The following is a 23,325-nucleotide window of genomic DNA, read 5'->3' as shown; positions in this document are numbered from 1 at the left end:
GGGTGAGGGTCCTCAGTGATGGATGCTGTTTTGTTGTGACACTGCTTTCTGACGATGTCCTTGATGACAGGAGGCCTGTGCCTGTGATGGATCAGTAAGTACGTATGCAGAAATAGTGAGAAACAGGATACAATTGCTGACACACACAGGGGATTCTCTGCAAAATACTGCTGAATTTCACAAGTCTGCCTGCAAACGTACAAGCACTGTGGTGGAGGGCTAGACTATACTTAACATTCTCCTCCATACGTCCTTTAGATACTGGAAAACCCAGGCATTCTCTGCAGACATTGTATGTAAATATGATCTCCTGCACTTTCTTCCAGGGATCACTGAAAATACTAACACAATCCTATGCTTTCTTTTATATGCAGTGATAACATCTTGTGGTTTCTCCATGCTCACTTACTGAAGGCTGGATAAACTAACCAAGGCAATAAAATACTTTAAGATACAGCAGTAAATAAAAATATTAGTACTTCTCCAGCCCCTGGGATCATACTCCAGACGCTGGTTTCAGTTGCATAAGTCAATGATGATTACATTTTTATAGCTCAGCAAATTTCCCAGGGTTTTGATGCTTTAGGTAGAGAATGCAATCAAAGTTGCAGCCCATTTTTGCAGAGTTGAACTGGAACTTAACAAAGAATTGAAGAATTCTTGCTGCGTTGAGGCTTGCAGCAGCTGATTGGAGGTGCTGTATGTCTGGAGAAGAGTTTGTGGCTCCCTTCTACATCCTCCCAGACAGTCGCAATGTAGGATGGAAGTGGGTCCTTTGGCTCTCCAAGTTCATGTTGGCTTCAACCACCCGTTTACAACAAACCTAATTTAATCTCATTTTTAAAATTTTCACCGCAACTCTTAGATTCTGCCACTCACCTGCGCACATTATCAGTACCGCATCAAGTTTATTATCACTGATGTGTAGTGAACTTTGTTGTTTTGTGGCACACAAAGCAATCACTACATTACATAAATAGCGCAAAAGAGGTACACAAACCTTGGGTCACACTCCATCAGGTTCAGGAACAGTTATTAGCCTTCAACCATCAGGCTCCTGAACCAACACGGATAACTTCACTCAACTCAACTCTGGACTGATTCTATGACCTATAGGCTCACTCACAAGCACTCTTTGCAACTTGTGTTCTCAGTATAATTTTTAATTAAATACTTTGCCTTCCTTTTGCAGATTGCTTGTTTGTCAGTCCTTGTCTGTTTTCGTATAATTTTTCAGAAAAGTTCTATTGAATTTCTTTTTTCCCTGTAACTGAATCTCAAGGTAACGTACATACTTTGATAAATCTGCTTTGAAACTTGAACTGTGTGTTCATGTGTTCAGAAATCTGATGACAGAGGGGAAGAAGCTGTTTCTGAATCGTTGAGCGTGCGTCTTTGGGCTTTGTATCTCCTCCCTGATGGTAGTAATGAGTAGGAGGCATGTTCTGGGGGATGAGGGTTTCCTAATGATGCACTCTGTCTGCCTTTTGAAGATGTTCTCAATGGTGGGAAAGGTTGCGCCCGTGATTGAGCTGGCTGAGTCTGGGGGCAATTTACAGTGGTCAATTAACCCTTTGCTCTTTTGGGATGTGGGAGAAAACTGGAGCACCAGGAGGAAACACGCATGGTGTCAGGGAGAGCGTGCAAACTCCACACAGACATGGTGAGGATTGGACTGGGGCCTCTGGCAGTGCGAGGCGGCTGCGCTTCAGCTCTGCCACTGTGCTGTCCTTTACTTCCTTTTCCCTCTCTTACTCCGTCATCACTCTCGCCTGTCACCCTAGTAACTGGGCTGAGAGGAAGCTATGAACTTTCTCTTTCTTCAAACCCTCCTTCCATCTATTGTTGCTCCTCCTCCGCACTGCTTTCCGAGGAAAGGATTTACCATGCCTGCACCCGTCATCACAGATTACAGCTTGGGGGCAGAAACTCAGTTGATAAACTGGTGGTTGCTGCATCCATCCCTGGTTTTTAGATTGTTGTTGTTCGTCCATCGTTGACATCGATGAGGACCTCGACACCATTATGGTGGTGTCGAGACTAGCGCTGTGATTTGGATTTAAGTGAGGGAGAGTTGCGCAGCTTCATCCTCACTCTCTCTTCCCAATTCCCCTCAGGATCCAGTGGCAAGACAGAGTCTAGACGGCTGGAGATGGGACTAGGCGCAGTGGATGACCAGGACGTCTTCTGTGTCTTGTCCTGCTCTACACGTTCCACGACGCTTGCAGAGACCGCCTTCTTGACCGTTGGACCTTCCATTGGTCTGTCCGCTCAATCCGCCGGAGTCTGTCTTCACATGCTGGGATAGACAACTCCCGATCTCACCGAGGGTTTGAGACCTGTCGGCTACCCTCACCTGGTTTAGCCGGCTTGTCGAAGCTGTTGCCCGGGGTGTGGCCGCTGTCACATGCAAACAGCTACGGGGAGCCACAGGTGAGAGCTGAGTGGCAGGTGGGGACCAAAGGTGGACTAACCGCCCTGAAAAGGACGCGACATGCTCCCCCACCAGAGGTGCTACCCCTCCCTGACACCCCATATACCCCTTAGATTTTTTAGATTAGATTATGAGGACACTCAGCCCTCATTTATTGTCATTTAGAAATGCATGCATTCAGAAATGATACAATGTTCCTCCAGAGTGATATTACAAAAAAAAACAGGACAAACCAAAGGCTAACACTGACAAGACCACATAATTATAACATATAGTTACAACAGTGCAAAGCAATACATAATTTGATAAAGAGCAGACCATGGGAACAGTAAAAAAAAGGTCTCAAAGTTCCGGTCGACTCCCGATAGTCCCAATAGCAGGTGGCAGAAGGGAGAAACTCTCCCAGCCATAAACCTGCAGGTGCCGACAACTGCCGATGCATTGGAAGCACCCGACCACAGCCGACTCTGAATCCATCCGAAAACTCCGAGCCTCTGACCAGCCCTCTGACCCCGAGCACCATCTCTGCTGAGCGCTTTGACTCTGCCCCGGCTACCGAGCAACAAGCAAAGCTGAGGATTCGGGGCCTTCCCCTCTGGAGATTCTGAATCACACAGTAGCAGCAGCAGCGAAGAAGGCATTTCAGAAGTTTCTCCAGATGTTCCTCCGTGTTCTCACGTCTGTCTCCATCAAATCAGGATTGTGCACGGTCCCCTACTTGACAAATAACAGATGTTCATCACCGGAGTGGCCGCTGTGCGCTGCGTCGCGCCATCTTCTCCTCCCCCTGCTATCAGAATGTCCAGCGGTCTGGAGGACAGCTTCTAACTGGAACTCGAGTCCATGCTGTACCGTACATCAGAGACACTAGTCCTGAGTGTGCTGGGTCACTGACACAAACAGCTTTAAAGACTACTCAGTCAGGTTCACAGAACAAACCATCACCCCCTGTCAAATTGGCACGGTAGTGTAGTGGTTAGCACAAGGCTTTACAGTACCAACGACCTGGGCTCATTTCCCACTGCTGCCTGTACATTTCCCCCTGTGACCACGTGGGTTTCCTCCGGGTGCTCCGGTTTCCTCCCACAGTCCAAAGGTGTACTGGTTGGTAGGTTAATTGGTCATTGTAAGTTGTCCCGTGATCAGGCTAGGGTTAAACTGAGGCGTTGCTAGGCGACGCAGCGCAAAGGCTGGAAGGGCCTATTTTGCACTGTCTCTCAAGAAAACATAAAATGCGGTTTCCTTGGGTATTGATTTAAAATAATTGGTTTATCTTGATTAGCCAACGATACAAACCCTATTTACATTGCTTGAATAAGAAGTGAAATCATCCTTTTGCAGAGAACATGAGACTTTGCTTCTCCTAACAAAATCGAAACCAGGTTAATTATTGCTGACATGTGGCATGAAATTTGTTGTTTTGTGGCAGCAGTACAGTGCAAGAAGTAAAAATTACTTTAAGTTATGACAGATTAATAAATAGTGCCAAAGAGGAATAGTGAGTTAGTGTTCATGGGCTGATGGACTATTCAGAAATCTAATGACAGAGGGGAAGAAGCCTTTCCTAAAAAGAATAACTGAGTGTGGGTCTTCTCCCTGATGGTAGTAATGAGAAGAGAGCTTGTCTTGGATGGTTCTCAGTGATGGACGCTGCCTTCTAAAGGCCTCACCTGTTGAAGATGTCCTCGATGGCAGGGAGCATTGTGTCTATGATGGGACTGGCTGAGCTTACAACCCTCTGCGTCCTCCTTCAATCCTGCACCTTGGCGCCTCCACGCCAGACAGTGACACAACCAGTCAGAATGCTCTCCACCGTATGTCTGTCGAAATTTGCGAGACTCTCTGGTGTCATACCAAATCTCCTGAGTCTCCTAATGAAGTATAATCACTGGCATGACTTCGTGGTGATTGCATCAAAATGTTGCGCCCAGGATAGAAGTTTCGAGATGTTGACATTCAGGAACTTGAAGCTGCTCAGCCTTTCCACTGCCAATCCCTTGACGAGGACTGGTGTGAGTTCCCTCGACTTCCCCTCCCTGAAGTCCACCATCAATTCCTTGGTCTCACTGACATTGAGTGCAGGGTTGTTGCTGCGACACCGCTCCCGTACGCCGCCGCCGCCGCCTCCTTATCTGCGATTCTGACAACAGCAGTGGTGTCATCGGTGAATTCATAGATGGCGTTTGAGCTGTGCCCAGCCGTACAGTCATGAGTGTGGATAGACCAGAGGTGTTAGGCCTCTGAGAAAAGCAGAGGTGATACATTTCGATCTTGGTGAAGTCACTCAGCATCTCTACATGGAATGAGGTAGATGGCAGGCACGTAGCATGCCATAAGATTCCATGCACTGCAGTGCAGTGGTGACCAGATCATGTGTCAGTGGTGCTGGGGGGAGAGTGAGCATTTTCTTGAAGTTGTAGTGGGGTCTTTCTTGCCGACCTGAGAGAGACCAGGCTTCAGGGTAACATCGCGCACAGGCGGCAGCCCCGATGAGGGAAATGCTACCCTCGGTTAGATGCTGCAGTCGCAGGAATCTAGCTTCAGCTGGTTTAGAGACACAATGCCATCCGAACTGTAAATGATGTGGAATGAATCAACAGAACCCTTTGGAAGATCGGCGCGGCTACCGGATTAGTGATCCGGGTACGAGCATAGCTTTAAGGGTTGCACACGCACACACAAAGTGCTGGAGGAACTCAGTAGATCAGACAACAGCAATAAACAGTTGATATTTCATGCCGAGACCCTTCACCAGGACTGGAAAGGAAAGAGACAGAAGCCAGAGTAAGTTGGTGGGTGAGAGGAAGGAGTACAAGTTTGCAAGTGTAGGTGAGACCAGTTGAGGTTTCACCTATCGATATCATTCTCAATATGATTATTGATTTCTCTAACTCAGGTTGGAGAAGCAACACCTCATCTGGGCAGCCCCCAAGCTGACAGCATGAACATAGATTTCTCCAACTTCTGGTAATTTCTCCCACTCCCTCTTCTCTATTTTTCCATTCCCTTTTCTGGTTTCCCCCCTCATCCTTCTTCACCTGCCCATCATCTCCCTCTGGTTCCCCACCTCCTTCCCTTTCTCCTTCAGTTCACTCTCCTCCCCTATTCCATCCTTCTTCTTTAGGCCTTTACCTTTTCACCGTATCCCCTCCCAGCTTCTCACTTCATCACCTCTTCCTCACTCCCTCCTCCCCCACCCACCTTCCCCCTCACCTGATCTCACCTTTTACCTGTCAGCTTGTACTCCTTCCCCTCCCCCACCTCCTTATTCTCCTTCCTTTCTCAGTCCTGAAGAAGAGTCTTGGCTGAAATGTCAAATGTTTATTCCCCTCTTGCCTCAACTGCTGAGTTCCTCCATTGTGCGTGTGGCTCTGGATTTTCTGCATCTCCTGCTTTCGTAGATCTTGGGGTTGACATTTTAATGAGCTGGAAATGTGATCTTGCAGTTTCCCAGAGAGCTGCTTGTTGTTTGGTCTCTCACAAACCTGAAATCCTCACTATGTCACCTGTGGCGTGGCGGATTACAGTGGAAAGGAGTGAATGAATTGGACTTCTGTTTTCACATGTTTAGGGATAATATATCGGTTGAATGCCTCTGACATAATGGCTTTCCAATTTCAGTATTATGCTGCCGTTTTCATCATTAGACTTTTGAATATCAGCTACAGACTGAAATTCACAGAATGAAATGACTGTAACACCTCCCAAGCACCATCCAGTACTTGGTCATAGACAACTGCAGCAGAGAAACAGGCCCATCAGTTCCCCTAGTCCATGTCAAATTATTATTCTGCGTCGACCCACCTATCATCACCTGGACCATAGCCCTCCATACGTCTCCCATCCAAGTACTTATCCAAACTTCCTTTAAATGTTGAAATTTAACCCACACCCATCGCTTCTGCTGGCAGCTCGCTCTACATTCGCACCACCCTCTGAGTGAAGAAGTTTCCCTCAAGTTCTCCTTAAACATTTCACCTTTCATCCTAAATGCATGACCTCTAGTTCTAGTCTCGCCCAGCCCGAGGGGGAAAGCCCGCATGCATCCTCCGATCTATACCTCATAATTTTGTATGCCTCTATCAAATCAAATCTCCCCTCAGTCTCCTACACTCCATGGAATAAAGCCCTAACCTATTTAACCTTCCCCTATAACTCAGGTCCTCAAGTCCTAACAACATTTCAATCATCTTTCCTGCAGGTGGGGAACCAAAACTACAATACTACAATTTTTTTTTCTCCAAACATACTTTATTCAGAAATATTGCAAAATAAAGTTATTTACATAAAAAAAAATTGTTGACTCTGAGTCCTTATTCAATAAATGAAGTTATTTACAATAAAATTATGCATTGACTCTCAGTCCATATACAAATGGAGGATGTTTACAATAAATCGTTTACTCTCAACCCTTAGTCAAGAAGTAAGACTTATTTACAATAAAATTATTAACAATAAAAAACAGGCGTTGGCTCTAATTCCTTTTCCAAAGTTACAATTCCAGCCACTGCTGGGGCACCATGTTGATTCATCTGTCCACACCACTGATGAGGGTTAGTCTCCTCCCCACCCAACCCCTCCCACTCCCACGGGTGATGAACCTTAAACTGTGGTCCTTCCCCACCGGGCCTCCGCAGTGGCCGCACCAAGCTTGAGTGCATCCCTCAGCACATACTCCTGCAGGCGAGAATGAGCTAGTCAGCAGCATTTAGTCGCAGACATCTCCATGTGCTGGTAGACCACTAAGTTTCGGGCAGACCAAAGAGCGTCTTTCACCGAGTTGATGATCAAATTAGGCCTCACCAACGTATTGTACAACTTCAACATCTGCAGTCTCCTGCGTTGCTCTCGGTGAGGCTATTGTTTAGCAGGCAGCAGCATCATTGTCACCATTATGTGCCATGCCATATGACATCATCATCATGTGCCATATCGTATGACATAGGTGATCATGGTCCCGTAACCATGATTATTCTTGGCAAATTTTTCTACAGAAGTAGTTTGCCATTGCTTTCTTCTGGGCTGAGTCTTTACAATATGGGCCATTATAAATACTCTTTGGAGATTGCCTGGTGTCAGTGGTTGCATAACCAGGACTTGTGATCTGCACGAGCTGTTCATACGTTCGTCCACCACCTGCTTCCATGCTTCACGTGACCCTGATGAGGGCGGGGGGGGGGGGTGACTAAGCAGGTACTACACCTTGCCCTACAGGCTAGCAGAAGGAAAGAGTGTCTTACACCTCCTTTGGTAGAGACGTATCTCCACCTCGCCACCCAGTTTAATGAGCACAGTGGATAAATATGAAAGAGTTGTCTGTGGTTGTGTGGAAGGCAGGAGATTAAGTGTCAAAAAAAGCAAATGAGTCAAATAGCACTCTTAATGGGTTAAGTTATTGGGGTGTTTATCTGTGGCTATCAAAATTTATTATTTTAGTCATAATAGATCTTCAAACTGCTGGAATTTAAAGGCTGGAAAAAGAGTCTCAGTAATTTCTCCATGCAGCTTTTGGTCGTTTTCTTTCTCTTTTAAATTCCACCTGGAAAATCTTAAATACCACTGGGAGAGAAGCATAATTCCAAACACAAGAGGTGATTTGTTTTGGATGGAAAATTAGCGAAACTGTGCTGGAGCTGTGGGTGTAGAGAAGGAGGCAGCAACCCAGAGAGAAACAGGATGTTTAGTTTCTTACCTGTGCTCTACCTTCTCTGAGGACCGTCACTTACCATGATGGAGTTGCTGTGATCCCGAGAGTGATGCTGCCCAGCGTTTAGCCGTCTGGCGCTTAGCTCCTGGTAGGGTCTCTCACGGTGGTGAGGTTAAGGGGGAGGCTCTGGAAAAAAGAGCAATCCAACCAAGACCTCGACAGTGGGAGCTGACGGGAGATGGTGACACATCACAACAGCAGTGAAAGTGGAGGAAGGCTGCAGCAGAGAAGGGCCGTCCTGTCATCTTGTGTTCCGTGCCACTGGACCCTGACCCCGATCTGTCAATACCCGTGTGGTCACCACACGAGCATCAGCCTCCCCACGTTAAACAAAGTTGTGTACAAGCATTCTCCTTCAAGGGAATTCATCCTAACTTTCCGGATTAAGTCTTGTGGCGAAGTGGGCAGGATTTTGCGTTTTGAACGCCCCCCAGAATATGTGGATCCCCAATCGGCCTCTCCGGCCAGCTGAGGTCTCACCAGTAGACAACCCTGAGGAGAACAACTTACTCAACTCAAGTGATCGCACTCCTGTGACTGTACACTAATGTAGTGGCAGTAAGGTTTACAGCAATGTTAACGGGCTTGGCAATTCAGTAGCCCTGCCACAACGGGATTATGTAGCATTTGCAGAATGTTTGACTGACTGGGCTTGTGTAGCACAGAGGTCATCTCCACACCCGCCCATCAAGGCCTGTCATCTTTCCTTCTGCAACACGCACTAAATGCTGGAGGCACTCAGTTAAGTCAGGCAGCCTTTATGGAGGGGAATGTTTTGAACCAAATCCCTTCAACGGGACTGGGTAGGAAGGGGCCAGAAACCAGAATAAGTAGGTTGGGGGGAGAGGAAGGAGTACAGGCTGGCAGGTGATAGTTGAGACCAGGTGAGCAAGAAGATGGGCTCCTGGGGAGGTGAAGAAAGAAGCTGGCAGGTGATAGTTGAGACCAGGTGAGTGGGAAGATGGGTTGCTGGGGAGGTGAAGAGAGAAGCTGGCAGGTGATGGAAACAAAAGGCTGAAGAAAGAGAATATGATGGGAGAAAAGAGTGGATGTAGGAGGAGGGGTATCAGAGGGAGGTGATGGGCAGATGAGAAGGGGAGAGAGTGGAGCCTGAATGGGGAATGATAAAAGAGAGGAAGGGCGAGGGGATAGAAATTACTAGAAGTTGGAGAAATTGATGTTTATGCCATTAAGTTGGAGGTGTTGCTCCTTCAATCTAAACTGTTTAACCCTCTCCATAGATGCTGCCTGACCTGCTGGGTTCCTCCAGAATTTTGTGAGTTCCCAGCATCTGCAGAATCTCTGGTGTTTGTGTCTCCTTCTTCTCCTTTTCCCGACCTTCCTGATTCTACCTGGATGCACTTTCAGATTCAGATTTATTTATCACATCCAGTGAAATGTGCTGTTCACAATAAAAACCAGCCCCAACAATGTGATGGGCACAGCCCACAAGTGCCGCCACATATTCTGGCACCAACGCAGATCGCCCACGATGCTCGGCACCAACGCAGATTGCCCACGATGCTCGGCACCACACAGATCGCCCACGATGCTCGGCACCAACGCAGGTCGCCCACGATGCTTGGCACCACGCAGATCGCCCACGATGCTCGGCACCATCGCAGATCGCCCACGATGCTCGGCACCACACAGATCGCCCACGATGCTCGGCACCAACGCAGGTCGCCCACGATGCTCGGCACCAACGCAGGTCGCCCACGATGCTCGGCACCACGCAGATCGCCCACGATGCTCGGCACCATCGCAGATCGCCCACGATGCTCGGCACCACACAGATTGCCCACGATGCTCGGCACCAACGCAGGTCGCCCACGATGCTCGGCACCAACGCAGGTCGCCCACGATGCTGGGCACAACACAGATCGCCCACGATGCTCGGCACAACACAGGTCACCCACGATGCTGGGCACCAACACAGATCGCCCACGATGCTGGGCACAACGCAGATCGCCCACGATGCTGGGCACAACACAGATCGCCCACGATGCTGGGCACAACGCAGATCGCCCACGATGCTGGGCAAAACGCAGGTCGCCCACGATGCTGGGCACCAACACAGATCGTCCACGATGCTGGGCACCAACACAGATCGTCCACGATGCTGGGCACAACGCAGATCTCCCACGATGCTGGGCACAACGCAGGTCGCCCACGATGCTGGGCACAACGCAGATCGCCCACGATGCTGGGCACAACACAGGTCGCCCACGATGCTGGGCACAACACAGGTCGTCCACAATGCTGGGCACAACACAGATCGCCCACGATGCTCGGCACCATCGCAGATCACCCACGATGCTCGGCACAACACAGATCACCCACGATGCTCGGCACAACAACACCCAGCACAACCAGGGACAAAACAACTACAGCTAAAGAATCCTTGTTCCTCCCTCCCCACTAACCACCCAGATGCATGGTCCTCTAACCCCAGGATCCAGCCTCCAGCGGAGTTGTGGGTTCACAGGCACGTTGCTGATTTATTCCTTGGTCCAGCAGACCAGAATCTCCTGTGCTTTCCTGGAATTTACGGCATGTAGTACGGTAAATCTTGGTTAAAATCCGGCTGCTCCACGTCATCTGTTGGATGCTTTATTGTTAATACTCCCGCACAACTTTTGAATTCATTTCTAAAAGAGATGTTACGTTACACAGTGATATTTCAGTGACCCCAGTAATTTGAAAAGGGGGCACCAGGTGAGTTTGGAGAGAGCGTGGGGACTGGGATTATTGGAGTGAAAACTGTGGGTGAGCCAGATGCCAAACCATGGAAGATTTCTGAATGGTTGGGGACTAGATGATCAGAGTCTTTCAGTACCCATCTCCCCCAGAAATGGGTATTTTTTTCTTTATCGAACCCCTTTGCAAGTTTAAAGACTTTCATTAGTCACTCCGTTCTCTTCCGGGTAAATAAAAATGATAAACGTCCCTGTCAGTGCTAAGTGCAATCCTCCTGCCATCTTTCCTGCATCTCCATCTTGCTTCCACAATGTGCAGTGCTCTGAGCTTTACCAAGTGTTGTTGTGTTTAAGTTCTCTCCCCAGAGTGTTCAGTCTGCTATTTTTACAGCCCTGTTAAACCTGTACCCACCGGGCTTGCTGAGGAATCCATCCACCTTTCCTTCCCTCCGCGAGGACGCGGCCTCCTTTCTGTCCACCTGGCACTTGCCTTTATTACCGTCCATTTGTCAAAGGCATCACAGACTTTGCTAATATCTCGCAAGAATGCAGGAGCACTAGGTTAGTAATGCAATAATGTAGCAGCCTTCATGATGCATTTGTACAGGGGGATTGGGGCTGTTATGTGTTTGCATTCATTACTATAGTGCTGGTGTTGTTAATGTTGTTTCTTGGTAAATTTGGAGAGGGTTCAGAGGAGGTTAACGAGAACAATTCCAGGAATGAAAGGCTTATCGTATAAGAGGCGATTGATGGCTCTGAGTCTTCACTCACGGGAATTTAGAAGAATGAGGGGTAACCTCACGGAAACCTATTGAAAGGCCTCCATAGAGTGGATGTGGAGAGAACGTTTCCAACGGTAGGGGAGTCGAGGATCAGAGGGCACGCCTTTGGAATAGAGGGACGTCCATTTAGAGTGGAGATGAGGAGGAATTTCTTTTACCAGAGGGTGGTGAATCTATGGAACTTGTTGCTACAAGTGCCAGGTCATAGGGTGTATTCAAGGCAGAGGCTGATGAGTTCTTGAGAGTCAGGGTATGAAAGGTTACAGGAAGAAGGCGAGAGAATGGGGCTGAGAGGGAAATGGATCAGCCACGGTGAAATGGCGGAACAGACTCGGTGGACTGACTGGCATAATTCTGCTCCTATGTCTAATGGTCTTATGGCAACACTGCACAGACCAGCGGTGTACCTTTGTGTGGGTACTGAGAGGTAATGCTTGTTAAAAGCTGCAGAGGGCTGTAAACTCAGGCAGCTCCATCATTGGCACTGACCTCCCCACCATAAAGACGTCCTGTGGTCGGATGCTTCCAGGATGCTGCCTCAGAAAGGTGGCATCCATCACTGGGACCTTCGCCACCCAGGACATGCCCTCTTCTCATTACGACCATCGGAGAGGAGAAACAGCAGCCTGAAGACCCACACTGAATGTCTTAGGAACAGCTTCTTCCTCTCCGCCATCAGATAGACACTAACAGTGAACCCATGAACAAAGGAGGGAGGAGAAGATGGCGGCGCGACGCAGCGTGCGCGGCCGTTCCGAATGAATATCACATGTGTAACTAGGGGGCCGTGCACAATCCGGATTTGATGGAGACAGCCGTGAGAAGCACGGAGGAACACCTGAAGTAACTTCTGAAATGCCTGCTTCGCTGCCGCTGCTACAGTGCGATCAAGAATCTCCGGAGGGAAGGCCCCAAATCCTCGGCTTTGCCTACTGCCTGTTGCCGGGGCCGGGGTTGAAGCACTCGGCAGAGATGGTGCTCGGTGCTCAGTGTCGGAGAGCTGGTCAGAGACACGGAGTCGGACTGTGGTCGGATGCTTCCAGGATGCTGCATCGGCAAGTTTGCGTCGTTAGAGGTTCACCGTCTGCGTGAGATGATGGGACTTTCAAGAGACTTTGAAACTTTTTACCGTGCCCATGGTCTGTTCTTATCAAATTATAGTATTGCTTTGCGCTGTTGTAACTATATGTTATAATTATCTGGTTTTTGTCAGTTTTTCAGTCGGTTTGTCATGTGTTTTCGTGATATCATTCTGGAAAAACCATATCATTTCTTAATGCATGCATTACTAGATGACAATAAAAGAGGACTGAGTGTCCTCGTAATCTAATACCTCTATTTTTTCACTCTTTTTGCGCTGCTTATTTAATTTTTTAATCTATTTCTTATTGTAATTTATAGTATCTATGAAGTACAGCACTGTACCGCTGCTGCAAAACAGCAAATTTCATGATACCACTCAGTGGCCTGAGCACGTGCTCGTTAATGCAAATATCCGATCAGCCAATCATGTGGCAGCAACGCAATGCGCAAAAGCACGCAGACGTGGTCAAGAGGTTCAGTTGTTCAAACCAAACATCAGAATGGTGAAAAAAATGTTATCTAAGTGACTGACTGTGGAATGATTGTTGGTGCTGGGTGGGTTGTTTTGAGTATTGACCTCCCGGAACTTCCATGCACAACAGCTTCTAGAGTGTACAGGGAATGGTGCGACAAACACAAAAGTCCAGTTCTGTGGGCGGAATCATCTTGTTAATGAGAGACGGCAGAGGAGATTGGCCAGACTGATTCAAGCTGACACGAGGGTAACAGCAACTCAAATAACTACATGTTACAACGGTGGTGTGCAGAAGAGTAGCTCTGAATGCAGAACACATCAGGCATTGAAGTGGGTGGGCTACAGCAGCAGAAGACAACCAGCACGTACTCAGTGCCCACTTTATTAAGTACTTGAGGTACCGAATAAAGTGGTCACTGAGTGTTTGTCGGTGATAATAAAGTTGATTCTGATTGCCAGGGTCAGAATCGTGGTGCTCCTGATAACCAGGGGTTAATGGCATGCAGATCAGACCTATGAATTAGAAGCAGCTATTAATAATACCTGTATGTCTATCTGTCTCTTGCTGCTATTATTAATGCCTATATGTCTATTTGTATTTTTGTACCTGTTTGTGTGCTGACTTGTCTGTACATTTCTTTCATGCAAAGAGGGTAAAATTAAATGATGAGATGTTTTGTTGTGGAGTCAGCCCTGATTCATTTTGTTTTTGCAGGCACCAGCACTCGGGCTTGTTGGCGGGGAATTGGGAAAGTGAGGGGTGGGTAGGTGCTGCAAGAGTTGGAACAAGAACAGGTTGGAGACAGATGGCGGGGATGAGTGTTGTTGGGTGAGTGGGATCACAGTGTCCACAGGGAGCAGGGAAGCAGCGAATGGGACAGAGGCAGAGATGTGGGGCAGGGGGATGTTGCTGCCAATTGCCACAAACCTTTGGCCACATCTTGTGTTAAATTATCCTGTGCTTCAGGTCTTAGATATCCAGTTACAGTGTTGCAGAAACAGGTGATCTATTAACACTGACTGCTGGCTATATAATTGTGTAATATCCTGTGTTGACTGTAGGAAGCCTCGCCCAGTGTCTCAGTTGGTTGCCCAGCAAGTAACCCAACAATTTGCATCGCCCACGCAACCAAAGAAAGAGAAAAAGGACAAGGGAGAGAAGGAGAAAACGGAGAAAGAAGTTGTCAGTAAAAAGAAAAGTCACAAGAAAATAAGGTAAAGCTTTCAGATCAATATTGAGCCGGAAACAGGTATTCTTCACTTTAATGAAAGTGGAGTCTCGTTGCACATATGTTAACCATGAGTAATTCTTGTGCTATAGGGCAAGACTCACACAGCACACAAACAGGTCCTTTGTCCCATGTCCACACTGAAATTTCTGGCCATGTACACCACTTCCTAGCTGGCTGCATTGGGTCCGTGTCCTTCTATGCCTCTTAAACCAGGGGTCCCCAACCTTTTTTTGCACTGCAGACCGGTTTAATATTGACAATATTCTTGCAGACTGGCCGATGGGGGGGGGGGGGGGGGGGGGAGTGCGGGGTGGGTGTTAATCACGACCAGAATATAGGTGATAAGTCATTTATAAGTGGTTAATACACTCAATTTCATTTCTAAAGGGGTTCATCAAACAAATTTAATATTAAACACAGCGCATATTTTCCTCGCATGAATATAGTGATAAGTCAATTATAACAATGGTTCCCCTCCGGGCTGTGAAGAGTGCAGCGGTGCAGCGGTACAGCGGTGGCCAGAACGCACCCAGCACATCTTTAAGAAAAAAGCCGAAATAAACAAGCTAATTAATTAGATGCTGCCTGGCACGTAAATGTCAGCCCAGATCGGAGGCAACACAATCAGCAATTGCCTCCGATCTGGGCCGACATTCACATGACGGGCAGCATCTAATCAATTAGCTTGTTTATTTCGGCTTTTTTCTTAAAGATGTGCTGGGTGCGTTCCGGCCACCGCTACATTTTTCGCAGCCCGGAGGTTGGGGACCACTGAGTTATAAGTCACTTATTAGTCAATAGCATCATAACATTTTAAGTAACGTTTGGATATTAAACACACAGCGCATATTTTCCCCGTATGAACATATAAAATCATTGCAACACACCAATATGGCTGAATCAGTGGGAGCCCTGGGCTTGTTTCCCTGCAACAAGACGGTGCCATCGAGGGGTGATGGGAGACAGCGATACTCGAAGGGGGTTCCTTATGTCCAGTCTATTCCACAATTTAGTTTTCGTTGCATTCATTGCAGAAAACTCTGCTTCACAGAAATATGTTGGAAATGGAAGCAACGTTTTCAGTGCTTTCGTGGCTATCTCAGGATATTCAGCCTTGACTTTGATCCAGAATGCTGGCAGAGATGTTATGTCAAACATACTTTTCAGCCCGCCATCATTTGCAAGCTCGAGGAGTTGATCTTTTTCCCGCACTGACATGGATGATTCACCGAGGACATTCACAAATGGGTCACGGACCCATTCCTTTGCACATCCTGGGTCATTTGCGTCTTGGGTCACTGATGACCTCGCGTGCGTTCAAGCTCAACAGTGGGCGTGACAGGGAATGAGGAAAGGTGCAGCTGACTCATATCGCCAAATCATATCGTTTCCTCACTGCCTGGTAGCACATGCTTTGCGGCCCGGTGGTTGGGGACCGCTGTCTTAAACCATATCTGATAACACCACCTCATCAGACAGTGAGTTCCAGGTGCTGTCTCACTCTGTGGAGGTGGGGGCAAGATTTCCCCTGCGATCCCCTTCCCATTGTCTTCCTCTCACCCTTGAACCTACACCCTTGTTTTTGATATCCCAGCCATGAGAGAGAGATTTTGACTATCTGTCTGGGCCTCACGTGCTCTCACAATCCCTTCAGCCTCCTTCACTCCAGAGAGAACAAGCCCAGCCCATCCCATCTTTCCTTTCAAGAGTTAAGTTTATTTCTCGCGTATACGTCAAAAGGGTGTGCTGGGGGCAGAGTCGCAAATTCAGCCTACACATTCTGATGCCAACATAGCATTCTGCAGACCTGCACATAACACAGTAAGTTCAAATTCAACTTTATTGTCATCTGACTGTACATATACACAACCAAATGAAACATCGTTCCTCTGAACCACAGTGCACCCACAGAACATGTATCACACACAGCACATAAAACAAAATGTTACCACAAATAAGTCACGAAAATGTCATTTGAAGTGTATGTGTTGCACAGCACAGATGAACAATAAACAGTACAGTGCGGTAAAAACAGGGCACTGTCCTGCTGATGAGACCTGGGTGGTGGCAGGGTTCATTAGTTCAGAGCCTGATGGAAGAAGCTGTTGCCCAGTCTGGCAATCCTGATGCTCCTGTACCCCATTCCTGATGGTAGTGGGTCAAAGAGATTGTGAGATGGGTGGTAGAGATCCTCTACAATGCTTTGGGCCCTTCATCTGCAACGCTCCTGGTAAACGTCACAAATGGGGGAGGGAGACCCTGGTGATCCTCTTGGTGGTTTTCACTGTCCCCTGTCGGGTCTCGCAGTCCGATGCCTTGCAGCTTCCGTACCACAGCATGATGTAGCCCGACAGGACGCTCCCGATGGGGCTCCTGGAGAAAGGTGTTAGAAAGGGTGCGGGGAGTCTTGCACACCTCAGTCTCCTCAGAAAGTGCAGTTGCTGTGCTATTCCACCTGCTTGATTAATAAGGTGGTGTTGTGGGTCCAGATTAGATCATCTGTTATGTGCACACCAAGGAACTTTGTGCTCTTCACTCTGTCCACGGCAGAGCCATTAATGTGCAATGGAGAGCAGTCAACCTCTGCCTTCCTGAAGATCACACACTGATCTTGTCTACGTTCAGACTCTGGTTTTTGACCTCACACCATTTGACAAGCCTCTCTACCTCCTCTCTGTATACCAACTCATCATTGTCGCTGATGAAGCCAACCATGATGATCATCTACTTCAGCCAGTTGCAGGGAAATCATACATTGAGCCAAACACCACAATGAATGGTCAAAGATTTCACCCAGTGAACAGGTTTACGTATCTTGGCAGCACACCATCCCAGAACATTGTCATTTATGATGAAGTAAATGCCAGGATCGCCAAAGCAAGTGTGGCCTTTGACAGACTTTATAGCAACACCTGCAACAGAAGAAGCAAAAAGTCTAGAGGTGAACCTGAAGCTATATAAGGCCATATAACTTCCCACTCTGTTTTACACCTGCGAAACATGGACTGTGAACCAGTGGCATGCGAAGTAAATAAACCATTTCCACAAAGTCTGCCTCAGAAAACTCCTCAACATGAAGTGGCAAGGCAGAATCCCTGGCACCAAGGTACTTAGCAAGACGGGCCAGCGCACTGTCTACACCATCTGGCCACGTAACTCGGTGCCAGACCATCAGCTGCCTAGGAGACTGCTTTACGGTGAACTACAAAAAGGAAAGCATTCCCGTGGAGGCCAATGAAAGAGCTGTAAAGACACCCTGGAAGCCTTTGGCATCATCTCAGACACATGGGAATATATCGCCCAGAATCGGGTTGAGTAACGCTCCTCCCTCCATAAGGGTACAGTGACACATGAGGCAGAAAGGACAATTGCAGCAGAGAAACATGGGCTGGCCAGGAAAGCCCGAGCCAGCGACCCCAGCCCAATGTGACTGCCGTCTCTTGTCCACGTTTTGAGGGTGAATTGGCCTCTCAGGCCACAGACCAGTCAAGCCTCTGGAAATCACAGATGGCTGGAGTGGTTCTCATCATTGTCTGATGGACAAACAAACGAACAATGATGTTGCTTGAGCTGGTCTGATAGTGCGGTTGTGAGTCAGCAGCATGAATAGAAGCGGGCTGAGAACACAGCCCTGGGGAGATGGGGGGGTGGGGGGAGGCAGTGATGGAGCCTGAGATGTTGCAGCCAACTGGGACTGACTGGGGTCTTTCTGTCCAAGTCCAAGACCCAGCTACGGAGAGGGATGTTGAGTCCCAGTGAGTTTACCCACCATCCTCTGAGGGATCATTGTGTTAAACACCAAGCTGAAGTTGATAAATAACAATTTGGCAAATGAGGCATTATTTTCTAGGCGGGACAGGACCGGGTGGATGGCCAAGGCTATGACATCATCAGTGCACTGGTTTGAGCAGTGGGTGAGCTGGAAGGTGGAATTTTATATGATCCATTACCAGCTGCTCAAAGCACTTCATGATTGTTGAAGTCAGTGCCACTGGCTGTTAAATGTTCAGAGCCGGTGGTGTTCCTGTCACTCTCTTGGGCACTGGAATGATATTGGCTGCCTTGAAGCCCTGCAGTTGCAAAGAGACATTAAAGATGTCCCCCTAAGACCTCTGTTAGCTGATCCATATTGTCCTTCAGCACCTGACCAGGTACATTGTCCAGCCCTGCAGCTTTGCTAGGATCCTCCTCGCTTCAGCTGTGGTCTGTTCCTCAGAGGGAGCAGGGGTTTTCCACGATGTTATGTCATTCTGTGCATCAGATCATGCATAGGCGGCATTCAGCCCATCAGGAAGGGAGTTGTCGCAGGGGAGATTTGGAGTGTGTTATGGTTTGTATACCCTGCTACGTATGGTGCATGTCTCTGGGTTTTCTGTGAGTACTCGCGCTTTGCCTTTCTGATGGCACGTGAAAGCAGGGCTCTTGCTGGCCGTAGTGTCATCCTCTGTATTCTGCCATGATTTCTGGTTTCTGTAGTGTTTAATCACGGTTTCAAAGGTACTTTTAATGTCAGAGGAATGTATACAATATACATCTGAAATGCTTTTTCTTCACAGCCGTCCACCAAAACAGAGGGGTGCCCCAAAGAATGAGTGACAGTTAAATGTTAGAACCCTACAGCTCCCCCCTCCCATGCGTAAGCAGCAGCAAAGCAACGATCCCTCCCCACCAGCAAAAAAAAGCATCGACACCCCCACCGAGCACTCAATTGTGCAGCAAAGCAACAGCGAAGACACAGATTTGCAGTACCCAAAGATTACTCGTTCACCTGGTATTCAGCATACCACAGGCTCTCTTCCTCCCTAATAAGGGAAAAAAGGTGTCTCCATTTCACAGCGAGAGGGGATACATAACAAACAACTCGCTCGTTTACGACGTTAAAAGACCATTGCGTTGCTTTTTCCAAGCTGTGTGCCCGAAGATCTCTGGTCTCTGGGCACACAGCTCAGATCTTCCATCTCCCATGACAGACCGATCTCCTGCCCAGACACCGACCTCCGATTCCTGCCCCCGCACCCCCGTCTCCAGAGCCACGAGGTCTTTGGAACTCCAAAGGTGAGCTAAGCTCTTAGGCCACATCCTTAGCATGTCGAATAACGGCCAGTCTTGAAATCCCGACAGCGGGTCTCATTCCCGCAAAGAACTGAAGTTAGTGTGTGACTCCAGGTCAGGGTCTTTAAAAGAACCCTGAAAGGGAAAAATAAAGATATCAAAGATGGAAATAGAGCTGTTTCCAAAGATGCGAGCAAAGTAGTCGCCGTTTAGCACCATCTTAACTAAGCTTTGCCCTCTTCTTTAACGCCTTCAGTACATTTTCCTGTGTAGCCAGTCACCGATCCCTCATGTTCATCAGTGTTGACGTGACAATCATAGGAAGTCACCTCCCTGAACATGGTCCAGTTGGTTTTTTTTCACAAACCAGTCTTGCCACGCTGCGGTGGCACCTTCTGGCCAGGTCCTGATCTTCTTTTAAGCTGGTTTGACTCGTTTAACCAGTGGTCTGTATGCAGAGATTAGCAAAATGGATGTGTGGTCTGAGGTGAGGATGGGGGCAGCCTTGTAGGCTCCACAAATGTTGTATGGACCAGCTCTAATATATTCTTTCCTGTGGTTGCGAAGTTAACGTGCTGGTAGGAAAAAGAGTAAAACTAGCCCCATTCCTTCCTCTCACCCACACAAATACACACCCCTTTAACACTAGGATAGGCTTCCAGTTTCCAGCGAATTCGAACTCGGGCCTGCAGACACTGACCTTCGACCTTCCCCGCAGATGACAGAGATTCGTGGACTCAGCTCCGGCCAACGGGACTTGACTTCCTGACTTCCAATTCTGAAAGTCCTCCAATCCTGGCAACATCCTGGTGAAACTCCTCTTAAAAAGAGCTGAGTGCTAAGGGGAAGGTTTCTCACAGTCCCAGTGATCCCGTAAAGCCACACTTCCTGAGCCCCTGCCGCCATCGAGCTTTGCGTTGTTCTGGAATTGTTCTGTGTCTCCAGAATCACGGCCTTTTGTCAACCTCTTTAATCCAGATGCAGGTTTTTTAAAAAAATGTTCCTCCTCGAGATGTCAGACCCATTGGTAAAGTCAACATATATTTTCCATCCCAAACTGTGCTTGTAAGTGTTGGTGAGCGGCCTTCCTAAACTGTTTGTGTGAGTGAAGACTGTGACATCCCAGTAATGAAAGGGTTAATGCATGAAGAGTGTTTGATGGCTTTGGGCCTGTACTTGCTGGAGTTTAGAAGAACAAGGGGGGATCTCTTTGAAGCCTATTGAATATTGAAAAGACTAGATAGAGTGGATGTTTCAAGTAGTGGGGGACTACTAGGCCCAGAGAACACAGCTTCAGAATAGAAGGACGTCCCTTTAGAACAGAGATGAGGAGGAATTTCCTTAGCCAGAGGAGTGGTAGATCTGTGGAATTCAATGCCACAAATGCTTTGGAAGCTAGGTCACTGGATATACTAAAATGGAGGTCGATAGGTTCTTGATTAGTGAGGGAGAAGACAGGAGAATGGGGTTGAGAGGGATAATATTTCAGCCATGATGGAATGGCAGATTGGACTCGATGGGCTGAATAGCCTGTCGGCTCCTATGTCTTATGCTCTTATGGAGCAGTACAGTATAGTTGTGACCCTTCAGTACAGACCTATTAACCTGCACTATCAATCTCACCCCACCCTCCCACGTAGCTCAACATTTTTCTTTCATCCATGTGCCTATCTGAACATTTCTTAAATATCCCCAGTGTATCAGCATCTCCCCCCAGCCCTGGTAGGGTGTTCCATTTTTGGTTCCTGCTCTTGTAGTTTCATGTCATTCATTCAGTTTTTTGGTCATTTGGACAAGTTGAAATGGATGAAAAGGGCTTAGACGGATATGAGTGGAACAGAAACAAATGGGGCCAGCTTGGAAGGAAATCTCGGTGAGTTTGGGCAAGTGGCCTCTTTCCAAGCCGCATTCAAAGCTGTTGTCCCAAAATGCAGGATTTCACAATGGTCATGTCTAGGAATGCCAGGGCAGATGGTTAGGCTTTTATCAGAAATGAAATAAATCATTGCCAATCTAACTTCTGAAGCCAGATCTCGTCTGGACTTGTGGGAGCAGAGTGCTACAGTGTGTCAGGAGTTGAGGATCTCGATGAACACTGTGATCATCAGTGAAATTCCAATTTCTCAGAGGTACCTCATCCGCATCTGAAGCAGGATGTTTTTGCTTGGACTATTTCAGTTTGACATTGGGAGTGGCCTGAGGGCTTGAGCATAAACTGCCCAACAGCAGGGATAGGCTGGGTCCTGGGTGGTGAAAGAGCAGTGGGTCTCTAATGATGTGGTGTGTGTTGAGTTTCTGTGAGCCTCATCGTGGGAGCTGCACTGACTGTGTGCAAGGACAGGGATGACATACAGAAGGGAAGTGGAGTTAGTTAACAGATGCATGGGCAATGTCATCTCCTAGTCCAGCCAGTTTGAGTTGCTGAGATGGGGGAGTTGAATGATGTTCCATCTTCTCCTGACTCAGGTTCTTCAGAGAGATTAGAACATTACAATAGGAAATTCCAAGTAAATTTATTGTCAAAGTGCATGTATGTTACCATGTTCTGTCTTGAGATTCATTTTCTCGAAAGCATTTAGAAGGAAATAAAGAAATAGAATAGAATTTACAAAAAAAAAACTATACGTAGATACTGACAAACAACCAATGTGTAAAAGAAGAGAAACTGTGCAAATAAAAATGATCCTTAGAGCTCTCCCCACCCCCCACCCCCAGTATTGGGAACATCTTCCAAAGGTGGTATCCATCATTAATTACCCTCACCACCCGAGACATGCCCTCTTCTCATTCCTACCATCAGCGAGGAGGCTGAAGTCCCACAGTTAACATTTTAGGACTAACTTCTTCCCCTCTGACATCAGAGTTTTGCATTTTTTTTATTGCAACCTGTGGTAATTTGTTATGCCTGCACTGTACTGCTGCCACAAAACAACAAATCTGACGACTTGTGTTAGGTACAATGAACGTGATTCTGACCCACGAGAGGTTGCAGGAGTGTGGGCTGTCTGTTTCTCCCCGTTTCACTTTGCCTCTGCTCCCCTTCCCTAGGCCAAGGTTAAAAAACGTGGACCGGAGCAGTGCACAGCATTTGGAAGTGACTGTGGGCGATCTGACCGTCATTATCACGGACTTTAAGGAGAAAGTGAGGTCGGCGCCGGCGGCCACCGCGACCTCCAGCTCCACGGCCGAGCAGCACAGCCTGAGCAGTTCAAGCTCTGACAACACAGAGAAAGGCTTGTCCCGGTCATCGTCGCCCAGGGGTGACGGATCAGTCAATGGTGAATCCCACTAAAGCACCCGCTGACCTGCTCTTCACCACTCCTGCGCTCAATGGTTCAGTGGACAGCATCTCTACCAGTTCAGTCCTGGGCACTCAGCGTTTCAGTGGGCAAGTCGGCCTGCCTTCAGTTCAGTTTTCAGTGCTTTTTTTTTTAAATAATTCCGCAACCAATCTGGAACTCCTGCACTGTGGCATGTTTTTGAGTGTAATTTTCTATACCTTAGATTGGGCTGCCTATGTGATGTGCTTAAGGACTGAATTCTGAAATACTTGGCTTCTGGCATTCAGAAGCCAATTGACAGTCGACTGTTTCAGCAACTAAACAATGTCTGGAAATGGTTTGCCTGGTTAAGTGCACCTGCTTGTACTTGGTGTGAGCAAATGGGAAAAACATTCTCGAAAACATTTCTATAAATTCTTGCCAACATCTTGCTTTCCAACACTTGTTATTTGGATGGGGGAGAAATCACTTAGCCATTAAAAACCACGGCATTATAAACGCCCTCTGTCATTCATTGCAGTAACTTACAGTTTCACGATGTAGTGCTGGGCTAATTGACCAGGGTTGACTGAGGTTA

The 23,325-nt window shown here is 47.7% G+C and overlaps 1 protein-coding gene across 3 annotated transcripts in view; it reads left to right on the top strand.

Annotated features, from left to right (window-relative positions):
- The window catches only part of yaf2 (YY1 associated factor 2), a 144,991-nt gene extending 122,093 nt beyond the window's left edge, over positions 1 to 22,898 (top strand). For all 3 annotated transcript variants that reach the window (XM_072268104.1, XM_072268105.1, XM_072268106.1), the window contains exons 3-4: positions 14,246 to 14,398; positions 22,516 to 22,898. In XM_072268104.1, coding sequence (XP_072124205.1) covers positions 14,246 to 14,398; positions 22,516 to 22,759 — 397 coding nt within the window. In that variant the 3' untranslated portion in view covers positions 22,760 to 22,898. The remainder of the gene's footprint in view (positions 1 to 14,245; positions 14,399 to 22,515) is intronic.
- The last annotated feature ends 427 nt before the right edge of the window (positions 22,899 to 23,325 follow it).

The sequence above is a fragment of the Mobula birostris genome, chromosome 9, assembly GCF_030028105.1.
Source record: "Mobula birostris isolate sMobBir1 chromosome 9, sMobBir1.hap1, whole genome shotgun sequence".
NCBI classification, from domain to species: domain Eukaryota; kingdom Metazoa; phylum Chordata; class Chondrichthyes; order Myliobatiformes; family Myliobatidae; genus Mobula; species Mobula birostris.
Note: the sequence above shows the minus strand (reverse complement) of the source record. Positions and strands in the feature narration are given on the sequence as shown.